A 13116-nucleotide genomic window follows, 5' to 3' on the forward strand; every position below is an offset into this window, starting at 1 on the left:
GAAGGTTACTGATCGGGACGACCAGCCCTCGAAGGAGGGTATATCATCTTATGGCCAAGCAGGCATCAATTTTTTATAATGAGACAAAGTCTCTCATAGTGCATTGGCACTGCCAGTGGCTACAATTGGCCTACGCAGTGGCCTCCACGTTATGCACTAGCCAGCGTCTTGGTAGGTGTGCCCCAAGTCCAGTCAACTCCTAGAGCAGCTGTGTGTAGACCGCTGGATTTGAACACAGTGCCACTGGCTACACAACACATGTTGACTGTTCGTTGGTTTGATTTCACAGACAGCCCAGTAATTCACAGGGCCACATGCAGTGAACAACTGAATACCTCGAGAGTATTCAACGGCAGCACGGTACTCATAGTAGCAAACATTAACACAGGTCCATTTACCTTCACACTCGCGATAGCGGCTTTCCTCACTGAGCCTCAGTCCACAGATATACATGAACACACAGTACAGTCTTCCGCTCTGTCTTCTCCAACCCATTTACTGACTGGTCTCTCCGACACCACAACAACAGCTTGCTTGTTCAGACCTCTGTGGGACCCTAGCAACTGCCAACAACTCTGTCACCCTCAGCCCAGCCACCGAACCCTAACATACAGAGTATTGCACTGACTCCACCTCGCAGCCCATCTGTTACTCCGAGTCCAGCTCTGACTGACTGTCCACGACTAGTCTCCCTTTTTATAGCTCGCATGATTTGAGCCAGAAATTTCATGATGTCACTGGAGGCCGAAAATTCCCGTTGAATCTCCAAGAAACTGACAGGTAAATCGGACGACAAGAACAATACACGGAAAGGCCGGTCACACCCTACAAGCCAACTGGGAGATCCCAGGTTGTATGAGTCAGTAGCCCTTGCCTGCAAGTACCGAAAGGGGCTACGGTGCGGCTGGCACGTAACATTACCCTCCAATATCAATGGACCGTTATTGGACATTATAAATTTTCCAACTAACTCATTCCTGGTTGCCAGCGTTTCGCCCCCGTGTGCTAGGCTGGGCTCGTCAGTTGGTACCTAGCACACCTACCGAGACGCATGGCTAGTGCATACCGTGGAGGCCACTGTGTAGGCTACTTGAAGCCACCGGCAGTGCCAATGCACTATGAGAGACTTTGTCTCTTATTAAGAGACCAACTGACAAGCCCAACCTAGCACACGGGGGCAAAACGCTGGCAACCAGGAATGAGTTAGCTGGAAAATTTATGTCTAATAACGGACCATTTATATTGGTATTATAAATTTACTCATTCGGGACAAATATTTCAGATTCCCTATGCGAATCAACATCTATATCATCTGATGGCCAAGCAGGCATCAATTTTTGGTAGTGAGACGAAGTCTTCGGTGCATTCTGTTTGATCTGCTTAGTTACAGGTGGTCCTGATTGATATTTATCTAACCCATATGGGTACGAGAGATACGAGGTCTTCCCAAATTTTCCCTTGTAGCTTGTTTTCCAATAATAGGCTACTTGCACCTTGTCCATTAAGATTTTTTTTTAAAATTCTTTATATTTTGTATTGCATCTCTTCAAAGCCTGTGGCTTGCATTCTACACACAACTAAGAAAGTTTGTAATTTTTCCTTCCTATATCATCATATTCACCCCGTGCAAGACCGCTGCAGTCAACATGTTGCCACTTGTCGCACCCTTCACATTGTATAACATGTTCGCTGTTGCCTGCTTCTTTGCGACAGATGTCACATTGGTGTTTATTTCAGAAGTAGTTGGCATTATTTTATCTTATATCTTTGGCATCGTAATGATTCTATTGGCTTAGATACTGGATGCTGTGAGATTTGTTAATGACCTTCAACACTTTAAATTTCAAATTTTACTGCACTTGTATTCACATGTGACGACTGTCTTTGGCAGTGAGGGGATGAACTAATTTTGAACAGATTTTATGCAGCAATAAACTTACATAAGTAGACGTAGCCTAATCAGGTTATTAAATTTGCTGCATACATTTATTTATGTACACGATTTATGAAGAATTATCCCTTTCTTACCAAAGCAAAAATGCTTCTAACTCTTTCGCTGTGCTTTTTTTTTCTTTTTTTTTTTTTTTTTTCGTATTTTCCAAATGAACTGAAACTTTTTTAAAGGTTAGTGGCATTCAACACTATTACACCATTTTAACCCATTAGTGCTCCTAATTACAATAAATATTTTCAAAAATATTTTTCATCGTTTTTGGTTTATAATGAACCCAGTAAGAAGAACTGAAATTTCAAAAAACTACATTCATCGAGTAGTCATTTTTTACTGGCAACTTAAGTTGCCAGGGAGCACATACATAGTCAAAATCAGAAGGAAACTATAACTTATTACACTCATATTTACAGTTCACATGTTATTCCAAATTCGTGCCGAAGAGCAAATACATAGTCAAAAGGCACAAGGAAACTAACATTTTACAATCATAATCCACATCTTATTTCAACATAGTCAAAGCCAGAAGGAAACTATAACTTTTTACAATCATAATCCACGTCTTATTTCCAATTTGTGGAAATGTCATTGTCAGTTCACTGCTTGTGGAATACCTTGAAGCATTCGTTTGCATGCAGAGGTGCATCACACTTTCTACACAAATACGTCGTGCGATTTCCGCATACTCTACAACGCCTGTACTTGGATGTTCCCTTCTCAATGATGTGATCCATTCGGTCTCACCTCACATCATCTCACACTGGTGAGAACTCTAATGTTGGTTGGATGCCTAGAGATTGCTGTGGCGTCCCAAAAGACTTCAGAAGACATACAGCACATTGACGACGAAATTCCAACAATGCCATATCGTGCCCAAATCTGCGGAACAGAAGCCATGCTTGCACACAGGAAACGTCAACGGCCCAAGCGAAGAATGGCCACCACCATTTCTTTGTCCTAATATTGCAGCGGTATGTAGTTACGAACTGGTCATTGATATCTACACCACCCATGTGTTTATTATACTGGGCGATGAGACGTGGATATCCACCAATATTCTTTTATTTTCTGTACGTGAATATCTGTAGCACTTTTTCTTTGGTTCAGTGCTGTCACAGTTGGTTAGTACTGTTACAACTTTGTTGTCATTCCACCTTACCACCAAAAGGTCCTTAGTAGACGATACTACCGTTGCAAATCTGGGCTCTTTTTTCCAAGTTTTCTTGCCTGGCAAGTGCATGCTCAGAAGGCATCCGTTTTCTCGGAGAGTCCCAGTGCCTCCTAATCTCCTCCTTGTTAGCTCCTGCAGGAGATGTACGGAGGTGAACAAGTTATCAAAGTACACCTTAGTACCAGGCACAGGATCTACATAGTCCAACAAACCTAGAACCACATCACCACCCTGGCCTAAGTTTGTTGTTGGAAGCTGAGTAGACTCACCACAGTAAGGTTCCACGTGAAATATATAACCAGAAGGATCGGCAGCCACCCACAGTTGGTACCCGAAACTCATCGGCTTGCCGCGAATAAATTGCTTGCACCCATGCTTTCCATAGTATGGTATAATACTTTCATCAATACTGATAGTACTGCCGGGGCATAAAATCTTGAATGAATTATTCAAGAAACTGAAAAAATGGACGAACCTTGAACATGCGATCTTCTCCTGTATTTTCGTCATTGTTGGCCAGATGGAGGTGTTGTAAAATTTCCTCGAAGCACTTACGCCGTATAGCTTCGGTAACTAGAGGTATGTGCACGTCTGGTTCATTTCTCCAGTAAAGTCTTTTTGATGGAAGTGTGTGATAACCTGTGAATAGCATTACACCAGTAAGGGTGAGTATTTCATTTGTTATACATCCTAAATCATGCACTAAATGCTGAGCAGCATACCTGTTAGTCTCTTTTACTATATGATTGATAAGGTCACTAGTGAGGTATAGCTGAAGTGCATCTAGAGGACGTGTAACTGTCTCTCGTAACATGTCCTCAGAGGTAGGTTTATAGACCGGAGTTAGTTCAGGAATACTGAAAGAAGTAGACGTTCGGTGCAATTTTCATGACAAAGATTGAAACTGTTGCCTGACTCGTTTACGAGGAACGCTGGCACAAGCTGATGATGTGCTTGGTTGTGGCTCTTCCTCCTCTTCTAAATAAGATCTACCATTGTCTTTGTTGTAAGTTAGCAACACTTCAGACTGTAGAACACGAGATAGAAGATGATCAAAGTCTCCAGTCACCTCTGCATCTGACTTATAGGAGTCCTCATCGCTGTCATCTGCTGGATTTTCCATGGGCGGGCAAACTGCAATTGTATTAGGCAGTTACCCACCTTCCTCATTTCCTTTAGCAAGTTACTCGAGAATTTGATCTAAATTTAGGCCTAGCTCCCTTTTATAAGAGCCTCTTGATGACCTGTAAAATGCACGGTTGATTGAAGGATTGTGTTTTCTAAACTTCTAAACACTGTTAGCATATCAAATAAAACATTTAGTGTTCTAAAAGTTTGTAATATTTTGTCATTATACCCTAACTGTCCTGAGTACATCTTGTCATGTTCTTCAAATCTACCCATCTTTAGAATTTTGTCTGTTCGATTGCCGCACGCACACACACACTCTCTCTCTCTCTTTCTCATATGAACGCATAGAAAAGGACTGTACTGAAATACTGTTCCTTTTTGATAGGCTTGCTTGTATATTACTAACTGTGGCACATTGGTATTCCAAGTGCTCCTTGGGAACTTTAGTTGCCACTAATATGAAACTGTATCTGTACATCAAGATATTCCTCATAAGTGCTTGATTATCAATCATTTCACTTGTATATACTGTCATCTAAGCTAGTAATTATGTTGAACTTAGTAAAATTACTGAGTATGAGAAAATTACTTACATGTTTGAGTTCTGTAACAACAAGCGAATGGCAGCTGTGTAGTGTAGTTGAATAACTGTTCATTTAGGAAACAATCTGGTCTAGAATAACAATGAAGCTCTCTGTTGAGGTTGTAGGAGTCTCCATTGTTACTGTTCAGATCAACTCCAGGGATGTCAATTGTTTTCATATATCACCATAGCATGAAATACGGCATGGCAACTTAAGTTGCCGGGGAGCACTAATGGGTTAAACTCAACTATGGCAAACTAGCAGTGACATTTGACCTTGAAACACACAGTACTGTCATACATCTCAAACATGGAACTGGACACATTGCAGGCTGTCCTGGGCAATTCTTACAAAAAAAAAAAAAAAAAAAAAAAAAAAAAAAAACCACCCCACCACTTTCTCTTGCACAGTCCCTTTACTTTCTTTGAACATTTTGCTGGTAATATGGAACAAACATCACAATTAGGTTTGAGACTCTTGTCCTGCTGCTCCCCAAGAAGGTGCCTCTCCGTCAGGCACGCTTGAGCTTGAGGTATGTAATCAGAAGGTCTTCCTCGTTTCGCCGGCGGGCTGAGCTGATACTCTCGTAGAAGTCCCATTATGATAGAATTTCTGAAGTCAGGAAATCGCCCTTTTTTGAAGCTTATTGTACAATATTCTTCCGTTTATTAATGCAGTTTCAATGAGAAAATACCACAAGACCTGATACCACTTGAGTTTCTTGTGTACAATGCATAGTTAGTTTTCAGTTGTTCAAATTTATCAACTCCGTTTATTCCGTGGTTGTAATTTGCAACTGAGTCATGTAGTTTCAAAAACCCCTATCTCCAAGAAAATAAATTTTTCAGGAAGGGCAAAAAACTGCCATGACTGCATTTTACACTCCTTTTTAACATTTTCTTTACTTTTGCTTTAATTAGCTCATATTGAACAAAATACACAAAATGTATGCAATTTCATCTCTACATTTTTGTACTAGGGCAATATTTATCTAGAACATAGGGGGTTTTGAAAGTCACAGGTGGACATGGCGGGGTTTGAAAGTAAACATGGATATTGCAAACATACCCTTACTGTCTAATGCTCAAAGAAACTTTGTTTACTTCACTTACTAACATCTATGTAGCACACTGAGATGGAAAACGAATTGAAAACATGAAATACAGTATAAAATATTTAAATGTTTAATTGTTCATTGAGATGGAATGGTTTTGTCTCTGAAGAATAAAAACATAATCATATTATTGCAATCTAATACAACAAGGATACGGAATCATCTCTTGGTTCACAGTATTCCTCTTCCTCTTGCTCTTCTGTCATACTGCAACGATGTTCAGCCTGTCGTGTTTCCAGCGAAACATAAAACTGGAGATCTGCAAGCTCCCTACATCTAGCCCCATAATGTTTCTCAACCAATCTGCACACATCCTTCACTTTTGCATGTTCTGATGTGCAATTTTTTAGTTCCTCGTCTAGTTGTGAGCAAGTTGATCAATCATCAGTCTTCGGACTTCCGAAACCAATATTATAGTTACGATTCAAGATCTTCCTGAAGAAGGCGTGCTTTGCCTGCAATTCAGGTTCAACAGTGGTATTTTATTGTCTCCACATTTCTTTGATATTTACTTCACATGGCAGGTACATACGTGCCACTGACTTGGTACGGCAGTAGTGCGGCTCTTTAGCACGAAACGATTCAATAAATTTAAAGATGGGCTCACGTTTTGGTTCACTGGCATAGTTTCTTCTGTCTCCCCCTCTTCTCTCCACAGGCATTCCCCCAGATTCAAAATGACGCTTTAGTACCCCTTGAATTCTGTCCTTCTTCAATAGGAGAACTCCAATAAATGCTTCTCGGCAAACTGGTGCCATCGTTCCATCCCGTTTTCGAATAGTGTACTTGAATGTGTGAGCTTTTCCGGACCTGATACTGTTACCCGGCCTGCGTCTCGCCACTGGTTTGCAAGAAACATGCTTGATAATGAAACTATCCTGCTGCAGTTTTGATGCTGTAGAGTAGAATACCGGATGAAACTTCTTCACATCCAACAAAGAAATATCTCCGCACTGGTAGGCCTTGGATTTATGGCCGCACATTGGTGTGACAGGAGGTCCAGCCGACGAGTACCTGTGTAATAAACACCCCTTTTAACTTACGAGAATATGTATGTTTACTAAAATATCATAGGTATTCTTGAATGGCCTGCATCGAAAATGAAAGGGAAGTTCGCTTCTCAACGTGACCATAGAATGTAATATCAGAAGCTGCACAAAGCCACAATGGTACGGGCTTTCAGGAATCGAACGTGCACTGGCCGAGATTCGAACTACGGCCATTTTTGCGACAGGAGAACGACCGATCCGGCACAACACCGCGCGCTGACTTCATGCAGCAATACATGTTTTCTAAAGCTTATTCTAAAAGTGCAGTTTCTGATACAGTTCTACAATTATGCTCACAAGAGAGGAACGTAATTACATAATGTTACTATAAGAAAACATACCTTGATATTTTTGCTTCCTTGCATTTCCACTGCTGTTCGTTACGTAATTTCTTCCTACCCTTGCCAGGGCTACACTTCTCAATATATTTATGAGGTGAATCCATTAGTAATAGACAATACACGACACTGTGTCAACACAAATGCTTCCTCACTGTCGCGCCAAGAGCTCCTCACGCACCTAACACATGGTTACGTATTGCCTTCCTATTGGCCGGCGGAGATGACGGGTTATGTTATCTATCGCCGAGCGCAAGGCGTTGGAGATGGCGGAATATGAAAATAACCCCGTACTTTGACATTGACTTTCGAACTGCTAGAGCGGGTTTTGATATGTATTAATAGTATACAGCGGTGGACATGCCCACAGCAAAATCAAATCAATCTTTATCTCCATTTTCGTGAAAATTGGAGATAGGGTTTTTTGAAACTACACGATTCAAGTACTAACTTGGGTTTTTCAACAATTACGTAGCCAATTTCAACTTTTTTTTACCTCTTCTGAATCTTCACGATCTCAGATGTTTGAATGGTCGATAACATGTTTACCCGGCCAGTATCTTGCCACACACGCCCTAGCATTTCTTTGGATGGAATATGCCAGAACTTAGGTTTTTGCCCTTTATTCATTTTCAGGGTTTTCATCTCTTGAGATAGTCCTTTGCAGTTACATCTCACTGTCCCACAGGCACCTTTGGTCTTCTCAGAAAGCTGGGTGAAAAGTGCTGGGCTTGAAAGAAAAATTGTCCACATACACAATTCTGTCAGTATTCTCAAAATCCTCTGTCAGGCTTCTTACCACTTTCTCTCCTAAAGGTTCCCCAGGGACTTACTCATCACTGTCCTTACCTACATAAGTCTGAAACTTGCAAAGGTAAGCTCTTTTACTTTCGCATAGTGACCACAATTTTACACCCCATTTTGTTGATGGCTTTAAAGGAAGGTACGGCTTACACCACAGCCTTCCCGTAAACTTCCGCATAGCCTCATCAACTGACAAGCATTTTCCAGGTGAAGCATGCTCCAGGTACATATTTTCTACAACAGAAATTACAGGTCTTCTCTTGAATAATGGATCATAACCTGGCAACCCTTTAGCAATGTGGTTTTCACTGTCAGTGAAATGTATGAAGCTTCAAAGAAGGCAGTACTTGTCTCGCGGCATCACTTGGCCAGAATTAGGCGTAGCAGTAAGCCAATATTGTTAGGAAAAGTAAGTCTGTAACCTTGATTAACAGCACAATCCCATTCCAATATCAATGATGATGCTTGTTGTTTTAAGGGGCCTAACATCGAAGGTCATCGGTGTCAACCATAGCCTGAATATCTTCTATTGTGCATTCAGTCCATAGAATATACCTCGAACGCAGAGTAAAATCAAATGTTTTATCTAAACACTGCTCAACATATCTATTTGTTTCCATTACTGTATGCTCAAACACTGAATTCGGCATAAATTGAAGAAATGACCTGTATGAGTCATCAAAATTCGAAACTTTGCTTTTCACTGTTATATCAAAATTAGCCCCGTCACATAATTTCATTTTTATAATTCATATGTCATCACTAATATCCCCCCAGTCCGATACAAAATGAAGATCTTCCTCATTGGTACTTTTTTCCGAACAATCACTATGCACACCACTTGTTTCATTGTCCAAATTTACTGAACAGTCTGAATCAGAATCGGCCACTAAAAGATTGAAGATTTCTTCACTGTAATTAGTACTAATGTTGTTTCACGCGCTCAAAGCTGCTGAGTGAAGCTTGCTATCGGCCAGACAGCTGACAGGAATGTTGGAGGGCGGGCGGGTGAAAGAAGTAGGAACTTCAAACAGACTAATGCTGCAGATACATTAGGACATACGTTTTTATCCAACATTCCAAAATGTCTTAATCTATACCACCTCCAATTCAACTACATATTTTCATCCTAATTTTAAATATTAGACTTCAAACTCATCAAATACTGTATCTTTTAATTGTACTATTCTTATCCTGTGAAGCCTTGCTTTTGATAATCTGTTCCCCAGACATGGTATAGTGTTCAGCTTTTTATAAAAAAAGATCCATTTCAGTGTCAGACATGGATTATTTTTAAAATAAAATGTGACACAATTACTTTTAGACGAACGTTTTAATTTTTTTAAGTGATTTTAGCATGTGTACATATTTTAATCAACATTTTTATGCTGTAATTACACTGAAGAAAATGGAAATTGCAACACCCAGAAGGAGTGGTGCTACATTGCTGCAATTGAACATGCAGGACGAGTGTTCGGTTGTGATTCGATGATTACACTTTCAGATCCCTCTGACCGCAAGTTTGGACAACAATCAATACAGGATGTTCCCACCAAAAGCTGCAATATATTGATGAATTCGTCGAGGCATGGAGTGAATGAGGCCCTGGATCGCTTCCTGAGGAATTGTGGCCCATGCTTGCTGCACTGCACAGGTCAGATGTTCCGGAGTTGCAGGTGGCCGAGGACGGTTGGCCAGTTGTCGACCCATCATGTCCCACACATGCTCAATAGGACTGAGGTCCGGGGATCTGGTGAGCCATTCTAACGTGATGTTGTGGAGAGCTTCTCTGGAGATGCATGCAGTGTGAACCCGGGCATTGTCCTGCTGAAACATCCCATTAGCAAATGTTCGCCATCATAGGGACAACCACTGGATTGAGTACCCTATCAACGTACTGTCGAGCAGTCATAGTGCCCTCAACAAGCACTAATTGTGATTTCACATTAAAGCCAATAGCTCCCCAGACCATAATGCTTGGTGTTGGCCCTGTGTGCCTCTCGACAATAAGATCTGGGCGGCCCCTCTCCCCGGTACGTCGGCGCACACGATTCCGACGATCACTGCGGGCAAGACAGAAGCACGATTCATCACTAAAGACGATCCTATGCCATTTGTCGACCCACGTCGATCTTTCTCGACACCAGGCCAGCCTTACATGTCGCTGTTGTGGGGTCAATGGAACACCTTCTGCAAGGATACGGGCTCGTAAGCCAGCTGCACGCAGGCGATTGCCAACTGTTTGTTGTGTAACGTGGGGTGCCGCAACTGCTCGAATTTGCGCTGCTGTTGCATGGGGTTCCATCCGGGCCATCCGAATGATGCGGTGATCCTCTCTCACAGTTGTCTGTCGTGCTGGGCCTGTGCCAGGTCTACGAGTGTGGGCACCTTCATTTGACCACTGCTGTCATACACGTTGTACCCTAGATGCCTATAGGCCAACACGTGCAGCGACAGTCCTTAGCGATAATCCAGCCTCACACAGCCCAATTATCCGAGCCCTCTCAAACGGCGACAGTTGTTGATAGCGTACTCCTCTCTGTCGTCGGGGCATGTTTGACAGGGAACACTTCAAAGCACAGACTGCAAGTCAACTACGCTACACCAGAGTCTGTATACTGGAGTTGATTCCTCAGCGCCAATCACATGGGGAGACATGTAGCAACAATCCAATGGGTCTGAAACTTTGATCGTTTACATACCTACATGGCATCATTCCATAGCTTGAAAATCAACACAAACAACCAATGCATTCATGGTATTGCAATTTCCATTTTCCTAAGTGTATTATGCAACCACAGTATCAATACCATTAAGTGTTCATCAATACGTTTTATGTAATTTGTTAAGATTCCTCAGACCAGTGTGTGTTTTTAAGATTGAATGAGGCTGATAATACCCAATAAAAAGTGGGTGAAACATGTATCTTTAAAATTCTGGTAATTTCCATGAGTATTTGACCGCACAACAGTGCAATAAATTGTAATTGAATAGGTGGTATTAAAATTACTCCTTGTGTAAACTTTGTGGTTAGGCTGACCATTCAGCCAATGAGTCAGACCTCTTCATATTAACAAATATTTGACCTAATTTGTCTTTTTGAATTCCAACTTTATCTTCCTACTGTGATCTTTCCCACCTTCAAAAACACAACTCAACCTTATTCATTTACTGATGTCATTCCACGCCACCACTCCATTGAAAGTTTGGAACATACTGCTTAGACATAGAATTTCAAGGATAACATAACATCCGCTTAGTCGAGCAGCTCGCCTTCTTACTCCGCAGACTTCCCAACCCAACACTTTGCAACATTTTTGTGATGCTCTTTTCTCAGAAATCACCCAAAACAAATTGAACTGCTTATCTTTGGACTGTTTCAGTTCTCAAATCATGTAATCCTGGCGAGGGTTCCATACACTGGAACCAGACTAATTGCGGTCTTATCAGAGACTTATATGCCCTCTCCTTTACATCCTTACTAAAAACCCCAAATACCCTCATAACCATACGAAGAGATCCATAACCTTTATTAACAATCCTGTTTATGTGATTACCCCAACAAAAGATCTTTAGCCTACTTATAATGATCCCCATGAGGTGCTTTCACCCCACCAATTTGTTAAAGTTATTTGAAAATGATAACTTTGTAACATTTTTATTCAATTAAATCTCTTTCATAACTAATAATAATACATGTTATTGCAGGCAATGGCCAAAAGTAATCTACATTAATAATAACATCACATTATTAATCTCTGTAAAAGGCTGTTAGAGATTCGTGCCGACAAGTACAAACCATAGCAGGGTATCATTCACAGATCATGCCACCAAAATTCACACACATGGTCTGTGTCTGGTTGACAGAACTTCTTGGTTTTACACAACTTATGATGAAAAACGTGTATGGTGAAGTGTGTAACCAAGTGCCTGAGCTCATATCCTCCTCCTTGCCAGCCTTTGTAGATCATTGCGTCCGTTGAGTAAAATTTGCTCCATGTCTCTCTTCTTTGTCCTTAATGTCACCATAAACTGTAGATGTGTTGGCACAGTTGGTAGTGACAGGTGATAACAAAGGCCCTTTACATAGAATGGTTCACATGTTAACTCAAACACAAGCCTTGAAGGTGTATATTTCAATACACATAGTGCCTTTTTAAGTAAAGTTGCTTTCACTTTTTATAGTTGTTCTAAATGCTTCATCTTCAGATGTGGCCATACGATTTCCAGACCGTACGTGAGCAATGGGTGAGACTTTCAGATCAAATAATTTCAAGGCTGTTTTGATAAGACAGGTTACTCAGATTATTTATGTCATTGATGGCTCTGATTGCTGCATTTACCCTGTCATTGATGTGGGTAGAGGAGACATTACCCCTAGTTTGTAATGTGATGCCCAACCATCCTTGAAAACTAAAAACATTCCCTTTTTTATTTGCTCTTACTCTTTTTGGAACCCCTCCCTTACCCCCTTCCACCAACACACACAAAAAAAAGATAGAATCCTGGGCATGGCCTAGCTGAACTGGACACAACAATTCAGCATTCCTGACAAAATGTAATAATCTCATTGTTTTGTGCAGTGGTGCAGCTTTAGATCCATAGCAATTGAACACTTGATGCCTTCATATTCAATTGTATCTCCTGTTCATTACTTGACACATCTCAGTCACCTTAACCAGGTAAATTTATTTCAACCTACTCTAGACAAGCCACAGCAATGGATTACTAACTCATGAATATTACACTGTTGCATTTAAATGTAAAAAAAGAGTCTGAGCAATAAACAGTTTCATAACAATAATTTATTCATTCTGCCTTCATTTGTTAAATAATTTAGGGTAGAAATTTGTCTTGCAGAAGTTCTTTAAAGGCACAAAAGACTACATAAGAGTCATCATAATGAAACACTCGGAAATGCCACAAACCTCAGCTAGGATCAAACCTGTTATCTTGGGAACAGAAGGACAACAC

At 41.0% G+C, this 13116-nt stretch overlaps 1 protein-coding gene across 7 annotated transcripts in view; it reads right to left on the reverse strand.

The window, feature by feature from the left end:
• Positions 1–13116, reverse strand: part of Rrp1 (Recombination repair protein 1) — a 279367-nt gene that overhangs the window by 161869 nt on the left and 104382 nt on the right. The window contains exon 1 of one of the 7 annotated variants that reach the window (XM_068230222.1): positions 7835–7899. The exons of 5 other annotated variants lie outside the window; for them this stretch is intronic. In XM_068230222.1, the coding sequence (XP_068086323.1) occupies positions 7835–7881 (47 nt within the window). In that variant the 5' untranslated portion in view covers positions 7882–7899. Of the gene's footprint in view, positions 1–7341; positions 7470–7834; positions 7900–13116 lie in introns of those variants that run through there. One more of the 7 variants, XM_067156788.2, reaches the window with a different exon arrangement.

This window comes from Anabrus simplex, chromosome 1 (assembly GCF_040414725.1).
Source record: "Anabrus simplex isolate iqAnaSimp1 chromosome 1, ASM4041472v1, whole genome shotgun sequence".
In the NCBI taxonomy this organism is placed as follows: domain Eukaryota; kingdom Metazoa; phylum Arthropoda; class Insecta; order Orthoptera; family Tettigoniidae; genus Anabrus; species Anabrus simplex.